A 17148-nucleotide genomic window follows, 5' to 3' on the forward strand; every position below is an offset into this window, starting at 1 on the left:
AATTGAACCTTCAACCTTCAGGGGAATATCCAGTTCACAATTGATTCTTCCAAGTACTTTAACCACTGCACCACTGCAGACTGAGAGCATGCTACCCTTTAGAAATAAAGGGTTCGAAATTCCGTCCAAATTCCAGAGTTCAACAAAATACACCTGAAGAAGGTCGGAGGTTACATCAACCGAAACGTTGTGCAAATGACACTCAAGATGAAAACAGTAGTCCGAAGAATCCAAATAATATGAAAAACCAATTCTCATCTAAAAAATATAGAAATGTAATAAGTGACTTGATACTTTGTATGATGTGTTAAGGGGTTCATTCTTTCTAAGTTGGTTATCCATAACTTTCATGCAAACAGCACTGTGATGTATCTCAAAGCATTTTTGTGCAGTTACAATCTATAGTAGTTTCAGTCTTTATTTAGAATTACACTTATTTGGAAAACAAAACCACGGAAAATACAGACAAAACTTTTATGCTGTATGTACTTGTCACGGAATGAAGATTTCATATTTGAAAAATCAAGTAAATTGATCAAGTAGTTTTTTTTTTGTTTTTTTTAACGAACCATACTATTTTATTATTATTTTATTATTAATTGCTAAAAATCGTAAAATGTAATTTTCTTAATAAAAAAAATAGTATAGAATATGATGTCTTAATTCTATGACAGACGTCTTAATTCTATGACATCATAAAGATTTTTCTGTATTTTTAAAAAAATAAGTGTAATTCTAAATATGCATTGTAGTTTCTTTAAATCCTTGCTATAAAATCAAATAAATCTCTGTATTTATTCAGAAAAAGTTGAATATAGAATCTAACAGCAAGTCCTAGGAACATATACCAATTAAAAAAAAGCAGTTGAAAATAAGTTATACACTATCTACAATGGCTATACAATTCCTACAGCTATGTACCTAGAAAACAGAGCTATTAAACTTGACATAGTGATATGGACTAAGGAGAAAGAATTAACAAGTTAAATGAAAAAAGAAAGTTTTACACTGTAAATGTGTAAACATTTTCAATAACAAAATAAAAATCTTTATACATGCATGTGGTTTCAAAATATAATTTGTATATAAGAGGAGTGGCTGCGATAAGGACAAATTGTAGAGGAGAATGAGTCAAGTGTTTGGCATTGAAGAGAATGGATTAGAATTAAGATGTTGTGCTATTAGTGCAGAGGTCATGAGAATGCTGTCAAATTCTTTTTTTCTTTTAGAATTATTTTCAGCAAAAAAAGAGAAATTGACAACATTTCCAACACTTATGGAGCTGGATTTTTCCCCATATTAAAAGTTGACCTTGTGTCTAACTCTGCTCTCATGGGGAGACAAGTAAATAGGGACTAGCAAAACTCCATTCGCTGAGCTGGTCACACCCTCTGCTGTCAATAAGATGATCTCATTAGAGAAGTCATCGATTTGGTTTCTCCCCGGGACTGGACGAAGCGATGTGGTGGCCAGTTAAAAACATGGCTCAGAACAGTTAAGATACTGAACCAATTTTGGGTCTGACAATCTGTGTTGTTGGCTGTTGGAACCATAACTAGCAATAGTGTCAGCATTGATGATGGATCGCCAAGCTTGGTCAGCTTTTGTGTCAGATGCGATGAATTCATTGAAAGGAACCGGCTTAACCGATCCGGGGTGAATGTTGCCTCAAGACCTCACGATTCAACAGTAATTTATGTTTTTTTTTTATTAATAAGTGACCACTTATTAAAGCCAAAAGTCACTTGAAGATAAATATTAATATGATGCATATATGTCAGTTGAATGATGAAGAATATTATGAGAGGGTTGATTACTTATATGGAATGACAAGTATTTGTTGACATTGGATTTGAAAATAACAATATAGTAGTTTGCGGGGAAGCAGTTCTGTTGTAATGTGTTTCACCAATAGGAAATTAGAAATTCTGTCTAAGTAACAGATTTCTGGTGGTTGAAAGTTCAATCCTCACTGCAAGTGATGCTAAGAATAAAATAAAAATAATTTCTATCCAATCATAGCTGACAGAACGAGAACAATATATTTCCTTTTATTAAGTAAAAGTTTCATTTCAAAATTCTGTATAGATTCCTAAGTTTGACATAAATTTATTACTTTGTTTATTCCATTAACCGTTTTCAATCCTCTCATAATATCTGTCCTCATTAAACTGACAATCCATTTCAGTAATCCTTATCCTTGAATGGTTGTTGGCCTTAATAAGTTGTGAGTCATTAGTTAAGAAAAAAATAATGGCTTAATTCCTTCAAAAGGACAGCATTATTAATCTAATCTTTATTTCCTTTTTTCACAGAAATTTGTTTTTCAATGTCGACAAAAGCATCAACTTGCTGATTCAGTACCACTGAAACACATTCGGAACAACGCCCGGCACGTTATTTGTATAACATGTGAAGAAGTGCAGTAAGTAATATATTCACGAACATACTGTTGTTGCTTTGAATTGTAGGATAACTAAAAGCTGCTAATGTTACTCCCTCCCCTTTTGTTTTTCTTTTACCACTTGTCAAGACTCACAGGACACTCGAAGATAAGTGTAATGCTGTAATAACGGACAGTGATCAAACTTGGATGGAATTTGATTATTTAAAAGGGTGGCTCAACAAGAACTTATTTGCATTGCACTTGAAGGCAACCAAGTTGTAGTCAGCAGGAAAACAGCCCCACGGTATAGAGTTCCACAGGCAGGAAATTCTAGGAAAGAAACTTTGTTCATGGAATTTGCATTTAGTTTTAGGTTCAGATAATGTAGGGGAAATTGTTGACAGCTGTTGTAGCTCAATGAGTGCTTGTGTATTTTGCAGGGGACTCGGCCTGAGGACCTGGCTTTACCATTTTGTATATCATTTAATGATCAACTGAAGGACCTACCTTGTAGAATCTATATATATAAAAGCGAAAATGTTTGTTTGTGTGTGTGTGCGTTTTTGTGTATGTCCAAGAAAGGCTTTTTTCCAATGCCTTCTCGTGGGTGTCACTTTTTCTTAAAACTTTTTATATCACATCTAAATCATAATATGTACGAGTTAGCAACGGGGGTCGCCTGTCTATCTAATTTGCCCGACTTTCAGATAAATGTTTCACATATTCGGATCGCCGCATGTTGCTTTCACTTTTCAGTATAAAAACAGCGAAACTGGATTTGAACCAGATGTAAACGTCATCATCAATTATCCCGCAGTAAAACAATTTGACCTCATTAAAAACTGGAATAGCGTGATGTTTGACATTCACTTTTTAATCGTTCTTACATTGAATGTCGCTGTAGCACAGGTGTTCAGGCTCAGCCTACAGACCTCAAGGCTCCGGGTTCGAGCTGACCTGTCACCAAGCCCCCCCCCCCCTTATTTTTTTTTCTCCATTTTTAAAATCGCTGTTTTTTATCGTTTTTTTTAATATTTAAACAGGGTTAAGTTTCCTTTTTGTTCTTCTTTACCCCCCCCCCTCCAAAACGCACACACCTACAAGCACGCGGGCAACGCCAGGTACCCCCTGCTAGCATAATATAAATATCAACTGTTTATAGCTTTAAGCAGTCAATGTTCTTAGCAAGATAGGAATTAAGACTGATTATGCAAATTTTAAGTGCGGTTGCACCACAGCTATATACAGTTTTAAGTAGATGGATGGAAAGTGTTTTGCTGAGTGATGTCAAGACGCACTCAAGTTAAAATCATTTTTAGTTATACAATAAAGGCATCCTGGAAGTTAAGCAACTTTGAAATAAATGAAACCATAATAATGGTATAGTCTGTAAAAGAATTAATCTTTTACAGAAAATTGTATTGTTCGGAAAATGTTGATTGGAAATCATCAGAAGTAAAAAAAAAAAAAAAAAAAAAAAAAAAAAATGAAATTGTGAAAACGAATGCTCACAAACAAGTAGACAATTGTAGTAATCTGTTATTCTATCAATCTATAATGTAAAAGAACATCTCTAGAATAGCCAATCCTTAAAAAAAAACAAGAAGTGTTTATAGTGTTAAAGTATCGTATGTAAAATAAAATAGAAAGACCCCATCCCCCAAATGAAATAATGACAATCATAGAAAGGAATAATATCCTATGAAGAATACTTTCCAGTTGTAGTAGATCTGACTGAACATTAGAATGAAAATTACTCCATCCTCCTGTATGTACAATTATGTTATAAAAAAGCTGGCATACCGGAAAAAATGTAGAAGTTTAATACACATAAAGAATTTGCCTAAATCATGCCCATAACAGAATATTGTATTTTGCATGTATTTACAGAGCTATAACGGTCATTAAAATAGGGGAACATTTCACTTTACTATATTATAAAGTTGAAAAGATATCTGTATTTAAGACAAAAAATTGTCACTGGATGATAACTCTTAAATGATCCTAAAATGTATTTTTAATTATTCTATAAGTTAAGTAATTATTGAAAAAAACAACAAAAAACAAAAACAAAAAACAAACAAACATAAAAATCATATAACTGCATACCACCACTTGACAATGTAAGAATAGATGAAAGTCTTATTTGGGCCTTACTATATTATATGAAGTATTCCCAAGGTGATGTCATGGAAAGATTGATAACTCAAAAACTATTTATCTAATTAAGTTGAATTTTTTTATAATGTTTCCAAAGAGGAATGTATCCATGCATTAATCCTGCATTAGTCACCTGGTTGTTCCAAACATGGTTAGTCTCATGGGGTGTTTATACACCCCAATACAAAAATGTTTATAGTGTTATTATTTTGTAAAATATACTTATCTTGCTGATTCTGGATATATCTACAGTTCCTGTTGGACAGTTTGAATTACTTGTAGCTTGTTGATATTAATATAAAATAATACAATAAAAGAAATTATAAAACTAAGGAAAAATTTAAGAATCTTAGATTTAGATCACATTTATTTAAAAATACCCACAGGGTACACCAGATTGTGTTATGTTTTAATATCTATGATGGACACAAAATGTTTCCATGAATTGAAATAACAAGAAAAATGAATGTGTACTTTCATATTTAAACACAAAATATTCCATAAATTGAAATAGCAAGAAAAATGAATATGAGTTCATTACATAAACATTACCTTTCAATCTGATTTACCTCCAAGGAAAACTGAGATACAACTGCACCGTACCATGTATGCTATATCTTCACTGAGTCAGGAGAGTACTGGGAGGGAGGAAAAGAAATAAGTTTCCATCTATGAATTATGAACACCTAAACAAAATTGGGGTGACAAAACACCCTATGGGACTAACGCAGGGTTAAATTTGAAAAAATCGGAAATTGATATTTTCAAACTTGGCCTAACTTTTCAAAGTCATAAGTCAAGGTCATATATGATATGAGACTTAACAGAAACAAAATTATTGTGATGATTGATCAAACTCTACTCAAAATGTAAACTTTGTTTTGGTGGAGATAATAAACTGAGTTAATATACTAATAATTAATATGGTGTTTAATGCAATGGGGATAGGGGTGAAGAAAAAAGCTTTTAATTTTTAAACAATTAAAATTTTTTTTACCTATTAACCATAAAAAAAAAGAAAGAATATCTTCTATTAATCGTCAATGTTATATTTCCATTCATGCATCCCTCTGATCGATACGTGATAACTTAAGCAACTGTAGCGGCTGATGTTTACATCTCAGCGTCTAAAATAAAATGATTAGACTCATTTGTGTGCACACACTCCTAAATCAAAACAAATAATTATATTTCGAACCTATCAGAACTTTCTGAATTTATTTGAAATGGTCTTTCTGGAAGTCTCTTTGATCTCTTAAAAAGCCAAAATTTTCTCCAATAAAACAGTTGAACCAAAATCTACAGACTAGTGTCCTCGGTGCCCCTCATATTGGGCTTTGAACCTGCTGGCATGTCAACTTATGCATACTCACACTTACAAAGCATGACACGCAGAAACAAACTACTTGAATTTCTCTGTTCTTGTCTGCTTAATCAAAACCAACCTTTTCAATGAATATTCCAAACTTCCTCACAACTCTCTTTCTAATATGAAATAAAATAAACATTGACTCTTATCAATAACATTTAATGAAATATAATTTGTATAAATGAACAGACGTTTTGATGATGGTTTCCTAACCCATGTAATGCACAGCTCTTAAACTATCAAATACATTGAAGAAATCTGAATTGATTAAGAGCCAGGAAATCATAATGAAAACTTCTCTGAGCAGACGAGAATTGAGGGACTAAGTAGTGTGCGTGTGTGTGTGTGTGAGAGAGAGAGAGAGAGAGAGAGAGAGAGAGAGAGAGAGAGAGAGAGAGAGAGAGAGAGAGATGCTTTGTAAATGTGAATCTGTGTGAGTTGACATGCCAGCAGGCTAAAATGCCCAAACCGAGGGGCACTGAGGACGTGCTGGACCATGCATTTCAGCTCAACTGATTTATTAAAGAAAAATCTAGCTTTTAAGGAATCGAAGTGGCTCCCAGAAAGCCATTTTGAATAAATTCAGAAAGTTCTCTGATGGGTCCAAAATATGATTATGTTTTTATTCAGGATAGTGTATGCGCAAACGATGTGTGTACAAATGAGTTTAGTCATTTTATTTTGGATGCCGAGGTGTAAACGTGAGCTGCTACACAACTATTAAAACATAAAATATCCTTCAAATTAAAAAAGACATTTTATTAAAAAAAAATTTATTTAAAAAAGTATCATGCCCAATTTCTTATGTTTTTAACAAGGTTATGAATAGAATACTTAAACTTTTATTTCAATTACTTTAAAAAAAGTTTTATGAATGAAATACTTACAATTCATTTTAATGATTAAAAAAAAAAATTATGAATGAAATGGTTAAAATTTGTTTCAATGAGTCCATTATTAAAAAAAAAAATGAATATAATGTTTACTACAATTTGTTTCAATGATTTTATTATTTTTTAATTAATGAAATACATTTGTAAAATATTTGTTTTTGTGGTTGTTTTCAGTACACCTGTCATTGTGTTTCCCTGTGAGCAACAGCATACAATATGTTTACATTGTTTCAAAACATACAGTGTGATATGTTTGAATGAACATCGTTTTCAACAGACAACATCATATGGCTACACTCTTCCTTGTCCAGGTATGCAAATTTTTTATTTTTTTCACAAATATTGGTCAACTTCATTATCTTATTCGCACTCATTTAATATGCATTGTATAAGACTTTTCCCAATTATCTGGTCAGCTTCCACTTAATTATGCAGTCAATCAATCTTGCATATTTTTCAGATTGCTTTTTTTCAACAGTAAGAGAATAGATGAAAACAACAAAATGACTATCAAATTCATTAGCTTTTTAAGCCAAATTCATTAGCCTTTTAACTAGGAGCAAAATTAGTTTTCGTTTTCAATCAGTGTAAAAGAAATCTTTCTAGACTGAAGCCATTTGTATTTTTGCACCAATTTAAAGTCTCTTGTGAAGCTGGATTTCTCCCATGTAAAAAGTTGACCTTGTGTCTAACTCTACTCTCATGGGGAGACAAGTAAATATGGACTAGCAAAACTCCATTTGATGAGCTAGTCTCACCCTTCGCTCTCAATGAGATGATCTCATCAGAGAAGTCATCGATCCGGTTCCTCCTTGGAACTGGAAGAAGCAATGCGGTGGCCATCTAAAAACGTTGCTCAGAACATTTGCGTAAGATACTGAACCGATTTTGAGTCTGACAATCTATGATGTTCGCTGTTGGAATCATGGTTGGCTGTCGGTAGTGTCAGTGTTGACGATGGATTGTCAAGCTTGTTCAGAGCTTTTGTGCGAGATGCGATGAATTCATTGAAAGGAACCTGCCTAACTGATCTGGTGCAAATGCTGCCTCATTACACAGTAATCTATTTTTTATTTTTATTAATGAGTGACCACTTATCAAGGCCAAAAGTCACTTGAGGATAAATATTAATGTGATGGATATATGTCAGTTGAACGATGAAGAATATTATGAGAATGTTGATTACTTATGAGGAATGACAAGTATTTGTTGACATTGGGTTTGAAAATTATAATGTAGTAGTTTGCAGGGAAGCAGTTCTGTTGTAATGTGTTTCACAAATAGTAAATTAAAAATTCTGTCTAATGCTAGGCACATGGAGAAAGAAAAAAGTTCTTTTCAATTATGGTAGAAAATAAGTTCTTGTTGTGAATACCTTACAAGGAGGAACCAGAAATTTGAAATAATGATAAATTAGGGAAAGACTAGCAGTAGAGAACAGAAGAAATCATCCCCATTAGATTTTTATTTAATTAGTTTTCTTCAGAAAAATCCAACGATCGAAGGGAGATAACTCTGTTAGCAATTAGAGGATTATGTCCCTTTTTATGGAACTCTAACCAGCTATGTCTCATACTATGTATTGATAAGAACATTGGATGAAGAGATTTCAGCATGGTCGCCGTTGGCTACACATATCTCTCTCACACAATCATAATTATGATATATCCATTAAGTAATACATGTTACCATTAGCATACACTAGAATTGTGCATTATTTATTTAATAACTATAAAAATGCCAAGGATGGAACACTGCTGCCATATCTGGGCAGGAGCAGCTAAAAACAGCCTATCCTTCCTTGACAGAGTACAAAATAGACTTCGTGGCTTAATGGGGGATGCCCTTTTCTCTTCCCTGCAACCTCTCTCCCACAGAAGAGACGTTGCAAGCCTATCTTTGTTTTATCGTTACTTCCATGGCAGGTGCTCGTCTGAACTCCAATCTCTGGTCCCCCCTCGCCAATCTTTTACAAAAAACACCCGTCTAGCTGAATCCACTGTCAAAAACTTTCTCCACTCTTTATCTATGCCTAAATCAAAACGTAGATTCCATGAACAAAGCTTCTTTCTTAGAACTGCACGCCTGTGGAACTCTGTTCCGTCTGCCTGCTTCCCACCTGACTACAACCTGGATGTCTTCAAGTCCAACGTAAACAAATTCCTGATGAACCGCCCCCTTAAGTAGACACTTTATTAAATCTCCACATTAACGTACTGTATTTACAATAACCCTTATCCCTGAGTGGCTTCTGGGCCTTGATAAGTGGTGATCACCTTGTAAAAAAAAAAAAAAAATGCCACCTATGAAATTGATAACAAAATTCACAACTCTTTCTAAGTTTCGTACAAATAAACTTTGGTCTATGCTTGACTTGTCCACCAAAGTTTGACTTATAAATGTTCAACCGTCTTTGTTTTATTATCATTAAGTGATAATAGTCTCATTAGTAAGTGGTGTTATCCTGAAAGGATTTCATACCTCCCATTTCCCTGATTTTTTTTTATCTGTGTAATTATCTGATTATTACTGAACTGAAGAGTGCTATCACAGCCAAAATCAAGACCAAGAGAAGAGTGAGCCACAGGTATTGACACTTTTGCATATTATATTCAGGCATCCTCATTAAACAGCAATGAAATAAAGATTGTTGGATATTCATGATAGAAACTTTGTGAACAAGTCAGGTATAAATCGAAGTTCATTTCTACTAAATATGGTTGCATTTCCAAATGGGTTTTGAATTTTGTTAATAATTCGATGGGTGGAGTTTCTTGATGGTTATGACACAGAACAATAAGTGTAAAATTGTGTATCAATACTAATTTACAGTGCAAATTACATATTTACATGAATAGTGACAATACTGCGATGTTATATTGTACCTATTTACAATGCCTCCCCACGGGACAGAGTTAGACACCAGGGTCGTTTTTTAACGTGGAGAAAAGGTACAAAAATAAAAAATTATCTCAGTCGTGAAGGACTGCTCCTCCACCAAAAGAGAACAAGAAATGGAAGTGCAGCATCTGAAGACAGATACTACACTTTGATCTTGGCCAAAAGGCCAAGTTATGTTATATTGTAGTGTGCACAGAAAAACTTTAAAAATCTATAGAAATTAAATAAAATTATAAGTCCTACTGTTGAGTAGCCGGTGAGTGTATATAACATGGAGAGCGTTGTATATATTATGTATACGTGTATCTTGTATATAAATGAGTTAAATCACAGATTAGATAAGTGAATTGTCTTATTAAATATTACAGTGAGATATTTTCAAGACGATCCTAGTCAAAAAGTTAAAGCTCAATATATAAAAATATAGCAAGATATAAGTGTAAGGATTAAAGTTAAAATCTGTAGATTAAATTATACATAAAAATATATTCAAGCTAAGAATTATTTGTTTGAAACAAGGAATATATGGAAAAAAATTATATTTATTCCCTTAATGGATTTTCAATAATGGGTCATATGATTTGAGGAAATGAAATGCAATTAGCAAAATAAACATATTTTGCTCATCAGCACATATATTGAAAAAGTTATTGCTCATCAGCACATATATTGAAAAAGTTATTTAAAGGGTATTTAAAAGTCATAGATATCATACAGCCTGGGCAATCCACCGTTAAGGTAAGTTCAATTATTTCTGGGATATTTTTGCCAGGTCAGATGAATAATAATCCAAACGGAAAACTAGAGGTAATAGAGTGATTTGTAACATTTGAAACAAGCTCCAAATTTGAGGTAACATCCAGAATGTGTAAAAATCGTGTAATGTGATTTCCAGAGATAAAGAGATGGTAAATACCTTCGGCAAGGTAAAGATTTGCTGGTGTTAAGATTTAGAAAAAATTCAGAATCTTTGGAGGTGTGGAGACATTATATCTATCTTGTGTTTAAATGCATATATGTGTCTAAACTCGTGCATCGTCTAGTGGTATAAAATTTTCTTCTAATGAATGTGTGTATACAGAATGTATATATGTTTATATATACGTGTCACAGTCATCTAAATGACGTATGTATATACGTGTGTCCGTCTGTGACTGTCTAGCGTTCTTACCATCTAATCTAGTTTTTCTATCATGCGTTGAATTGATGCATGTGTAACAATTACAACAGTGTTGATATATTAACAGATACAGTTTAACAACAGACATGTAACAATTGCAACAGTGTTGATATATTAACAGATACAGTTTAACAACAGACATGTAACAATTACAACAGTGTTGATATATTAACAGATACAGTTTGACAACAAACATGTAACAATTACAACAGTGTTGATATATTAACAGATACAGTTTAACAACAGACATGTAACAATTACAACAGTGTTGATATATTAATAGGTATCCCAAACTGGCCTAGTTTAGGTGCGAAAACTAGTAAATAAAGTAAAATTTCCCTTAACTTCAACTTGCGATATCTCGTTTGTTTTTTTGGGTTATTTTGATATGGTTTTGATTTAAATAAAATTTAATCTTTTGTCTTTATAGATATATAATTCTTTTTCTTGTGTCTTTAATAGTTTTTTTTTCAGGATTTTTCAAGTTATGCCTCTAATTTTGGTAAATGTCGCTTTATCTTTTACACAAAAAAAATGTTGACGTTTTTCAAATTTGTTGCGCTTCATATTGTGAGTCTCTAAGTATATAAAAATGGTATCATTTTAAAGAAAAAAGGTCACTTAATAACATGGTGAGGTTATTAAAAGGTTATAAGTGGTTTTTCTAAAAAAAAATCCAACTTGAAAACTTCAGTTAAAGAAACATGAAAGAGATTTTATAATAAGAATTCCTAATATCTCCTCTTTAATAATCTGTTGGTGTCATGTTTATGGCCCCATAAATCAAGGAGCACACACTAATAAAAGTTGGGGTACCTACAGAGATTTTCAACTTAATGTCAGAGAGACCAATTATCAACTGTCAGCTAGTCAGTAGCCACACAGCAGCACAAGTGCTGACTGACTGAACGGAAAAACATAAACAAACAACTCGTTTCACTATGGACTTACCAAAGTTCTTAGGTGAGTTTGTTTTTTCTTTATTATTTAAAAGTTATAGAAAGATATTTTTTTAATTAATATTTTTAGAACGTCATTAAAAAAAATGAAAATTTTCAATTTAAAAAATAATGCCAGTTTATTTTCTATAGCTTTTTCAAACTTTCATATGTTCTTTCATCGCTTTCTCCTTTGGTTACGGTTGGATAAACTTCAGCATTGTTAAATTATTTTAATTAAATTAATTAATAAAACCGTGTACAAAACATTTTTAGTTGTGTGGGACTGACGGAAACTTTTATTTTTTTCGGTTGGATAAACTTTAGCATTGTTAAATTATTTTAATTAAATTCCATAAATGAAACGTTCGGCTAGTGACTTATGACGATAAAGTATATGTTTTTGTTATTGTTCAGAAACATAAATTTTTTTAATTATGAAAAAAAAAAAAAAGAGAATTAAAAAAAATTATTTAAAATAAATTACTTAAAATAAGCATTATTTATTTACTAATTTTTTGTTTCTTTGTTTTGAATTCGTAAAACATGTCAACATTTATGCTTTGTAGAAAAAAACTGACTAAATATAAAAACACAGTTCCAAGGCTATATATTAGCAAATATATTAAATTATTTTGTCCTAATATTTGAAAATAATTACATAAAAACTTTTTATGTCAGCATTAACAGAAATTGTGACAGAACGCATATTAATATTTTTTTTGTCGTCACCCGTACATACACTCATAAACAATAAAAGTGGTTGCAGGACAGAATGGCTGGCATTCTGCAGCAAAGAAGGGTACCAATCTCAAATCACAAGTTATCGGGCAAATAGGTTTAATTCTCTATTTGAAAATGCCCTGGCATTATATCAGTATAAAGAGCACATAAAATTATTTTTATCTGTGTTTGCAACATCTTGCAATATGAAATTACAGAGTGTTTTGGCTGACATTTCTGATGAGACTACATTCCCTACTTGCTGCAGTTGGTTTGCTGAACATTAATTTGACCAAACCTTTCTGGAAACTTGTTAACAGCACTGTTCAGTATGTTGACTTCCATCACTATATCAAGAAAATGGCTCTAAGTTTAGAATGCTGGATCAACAATCCCCAGTTGTTATTAAAATCTGACTGTAAAGGTGTATTTAATGGGGAATTCTTTGAGGAAGGCAATGTGTCTCTCTGTATTAGTCTCACAGCTCCTGAACTTGTTTTAGAATGTTTGCGCAAGATACTTAGTAAGTTCCTCATTGTCACTAAGCACCAGTTGCATGACTTTTTAGAAGGAGGTGCTTTTGGAAAAGATGTAGATCAGGAGACGAGAGATGCCTTGAAGAGCTGCCCTTTAACAAATCTATCAGGTGAGCATGCCTTTGGAGATTTAGATTTTAGCATGCAAACAAAACGACATGCATCACTACATAATCGATCATCTTCAAATATGCTTAAGCGCAATCGGACAACAGCTTGGTTGGAAGTAATACCATCAACAAAGAGGCAATCCATTCTGAGCATCTCCAGAAAACATGCAAAACATTTGCGACAAAAACATGCACAACAAGAAGCCCTTGTGAAACTTTGTGTCCAAGAAAAAATTGCACAAAATGAAAGATTAAAGAAGGAAAAAGAACGTCAAGCTGCTGCTGAGAAAGAGAGAATTATTAACTCTGTTATTAAGCATGGTGGTCCAGTGAAGTCTGATAAACAGATAAAAAAAATTTCAGAAAGTGGTTTGGAAGCACTCAAAGACCAATTGAGATACCTCAAGGTTGTTTTAGGTGTCAAAATCAACACCAGTGGAAATAAAGTTCAACTGGAAGCTGCTCTCTCTGACTACTTGAAAAGAAATCCAATTGATTCATCTCCACCAAAGCAACAAAAAATGTCTTCCCTAAGTGAATCTGCTGAACATTCAGATAACTCCTGCAGTTGTGATGAAGATCCATCTCAGGATATCTTCAGTTATGAACATCAAGGACAATGGGTAGCTGTCTACTATGACACCAACTTTTACATTAGCCAAGTCATTGATATTATATCTGCATCCAGCGCTGTAGTAAAATTTTTAATGCAAACAAAAAGTAGAAAAGATTATTTTCGATGGCCTTTATCAGATGACATTGCACAAGTAGAGTCAGCATTTGTCTACAGATGGGATTTTGAGGTAATGCCAGTTTCAAGTGATGGTAGGATTTGGAGGGTTCCTGAGATATCTACCATAACAGAAGCCTATGAAAGAATTCTGAGAGAAGATCGATAAGAAAGGAATTGTAGTAAGACCTAAAATATCTTTCTTACTTGTTTTTTAAGTTAAAAGTTTTTCAATGTTTAAAAAAAATGATTTGTGCCTTTTTTTTTGTATAAAAAATTTCTAAACATTATTGTCGTCGGTGCTTTTTTGGCGAGTTTAAATTTCCCAAAGTAAAAGTATTTCTGTGGCAAAAAGTTTTGTTATTAGAAACAAGGCAACCATTTTTTTGAATTCCTCACCCCAAAATTAGTAAAGTTGCAAAGTTTCAAGCTTCTACCACCAATGGTTACAGTTTTATAGCAATTTCAGTAACGTATACTTTTGACTCATTTTTTTTTACCTTTTTTGACCTTTTTACAAAATTACCTGCTTGACTGCTTTTACATGGTCCACAATTGAGTGGTTTTATCAATTTATAATTAAAAGAAAGAATTATCTTGATCTCTAATGTGTTTTGAATCATACTAAGAAGATTCAATACATTAGCTATTAAAATGAAATTGATATGAATTTTAAAGTTGCATTTCCGTGTCGTATTTTCACTGTTTTCGCGTTGATAGAGGGATTTTGCCTAGTGTTTAAGTTGGTTTCATCTAATATTTATTGCCTAAATTTGTATTAATTTTCATCTACTACAAGATGACATTACATTTATAAGGATTTTTCACTTATTAGTAGCTTACATTTTTAGTTATAGACTATGAAATTTGGCTTCTTGGCCACGATAGCAAATTTCAACTTTCCGACAAACTTTGAATGATCATAACTTGATGGCTAATTGACCTACCAAAATAAATTTGGTATTTTTGTAAATGGTTTACAAAAATCTACATGCCCACATTACTTTTTTTTAGATATGATAAAAATAAAATTTTGGTTTGGGATACCTAATATTAACAGATACAGTTTAACAACAGACATGTAACAATTACAACAGTGTTGATATATTAACAGATACAGTTTAACAACAGACAGGTAACAATTACAACAGAAAGGGACAAATAACAGTCTCTGGGGTTTTACATAGGCCAATGGAGAAACATACTTGGTTTATCTTTGGTCTTTATTTGACGGATCCTCGGAAAAGCTGCAAATGACAGTTCACACAACTTGAAGTCATGGTGATATTTACAGCAGCTTTACTCTGGATGCTTACTCAACTGGAAAGCTGCAATGTTAGTCCTAGACAATCGCCATTTCTGATCCTCTCTGTTTTGCACCATCACGATCTGAAGGCCGTCTCTTTCTCCCTTTGGCTACCGACTTGATCTACTCTCTCTAACTCCTGACTCTTGACTCAATGATACGTGTCTTTCAAGCTCTACCCTAAGATCCACATCATCTAAAGTGATCTCTATGTCAGACTCTCTAGAGGTCAGACCTATTTTTAAATTCAAAATAGACTTCGTAGCCTCGTAGGAGATGTCCTTTTCTCCTCCTTGCAACCTCTATCTCACAGAAGAGATGTTGCGAGTTTGTCTCTGATGTATCGTTATTTTCATGGAAAGTGTTCAACTGAGCTTCAATCTTTGGTCCCCCCTCGCCAAATTTTCACAAGAAACACTCGTCTAGCTGTAAACACTATCAATAATTTCCCCCACTCTTTATCTGTGCCTAAACCTAAACGTAGATTCCATGAACAAAGCTTCTTTCTTAGAACTGCACGCTTGTGGAATTGTCTTCCGTTTTCCTGCTTTCCGGCTGACTACAATATGGTTGTGTTCAAGTCTAAAGTAAATAAGTTCTTGATGAGCCGTTCCATATAAGTTATTAAATTTACCAAATTTTCATTACTAATGATTACTATATTGACCAATTTCTACTGTACACTCTTTAACCCTTATCCTTGAGTGGCCTCTGGGCCTTGATAATGTGGTGATGCCTTTGTAAAAAAAAAAAAAAAAAAAAAAAAATTATTGTTTGTGTTCTAATGTTCTTTTTCACCAAGTTGACACTTTTGTTTATGCTAGTCGTGAAAACTTTCTATTAAGATATTTTAACATAAATAATTTTTTCTGTAAATATTTATTTCGTTATAATATCATTCTTCTGACAAATATTAATAACGATCATAATAATTGTCAACCAGCACACCTTTCGGCATTACCCTGACAATATTTAACACAAGTAGACCTTGTTCAAAAATGTATGTAATATAAAGCCTCATTTAAAATAATGTATAAATTAAAATTTATTGATTTTTTTTTTTTTTGTTACATAATATCCTGGCAGAAAGAATTGTTGAATATTGAGTCTAGGGCATTGAACATAACACTTGGCTGAAATAAATAACATCAGCTGATTGGCACAGACACTTACCTGGCCGGAAGAATAAATATCCGTTGATTTTGATACAAAGACACCTGCAAAGATCACCTCCAGGCATAAATGTATCAGAAGGTAAATAAACAACGAAATAGACAGAAGCCACGTTATATAGGGGAAATGGCTACATTGGCTGCATAAGCAAAATCCCGGAAAGAGCATTGCAGTTGCGGATGCTTGGCTAACAAATTTGAAAGATCAATTTTTGTCAATTTCTTCATTACATCTAACTTATTCATTATAACTAATCAATAAGAAATATACTATTATATTTTTATACATGTTATGTTTGTTGTTTTTCTTTTTTTAACGTAGTCGTAACCTGTCACCACCCAAACCCACACATTATATGCAAGATGGTCGCAAGGAGACAAAGACAAGGAAAGAATATGACTCACTTTTTTTTTTTTTTTCAGTGAAACAACACATTTATTCACAGGTACTTTCCAGAATGACGCCTTGTGTCTTGTTGAAAAGTCTTCTCATACTCCAACATGCTTAACAAGACTTTCTGCCGTGTTGAACACATGGTACTCTTATCTTTGTCCGGCCATATTTAGGATACGTCTTTTCCTGTCGCTCTGTATTTTATAATCTTTTTCTTTCCTTCTTTTTCTTTCTTTTTTCTTTCTTTTTTCTTTCCTTTTTCTTTCCCTTTTCTTTCCTTTTTGTTTCCTTCATTTTCTTTCCTTCCTTTTCTTTCCTTTTTCTTTCTTGCTTTGACATCACCTCACACA

The 17148-nt window shown here is 32.8% G+C and overlaps 1 protein-coding gene across 1 annotated transcript in view; it reads left to right on the top strand.

Moving 5' to 3' along the window:
* LOC145303504 (E3 ubiquitin-protein ligase parkin-like) overlaps positions 1-17148 on the top strand; it is a 72410-nt gene that overhangs the window by 35528 nt on the left and 19734 nt on the right. Inside the window, exons 4-5 of the mRNA XM_080144937.1 lie at positions 2316-2425; positions 6983-7119. Of these exons, the coding sequence (XP_080001063.1) occupies positions 2316-2425; positions 6983-7119 (247 nt within the window). The remainder of the gene's footprint in view (positions 1-2315; positions 2426-6982; positions 7120-17148) is intronic.

Source organism: Euprymna scolopes, chromosome 19 (assembly GCF_053919585.1).
Source record: "Euprymna scolopes isolate OS-2025 chromosome 19, ASM5391958v1, whole genome shotgun sequence".
Lineage (NCBI taxonomy): Eukaryota > Metazoa > Mollusca > Cephalopoda > Sepiida > Sepiolidae > Euprymna > Euprymna scolopes.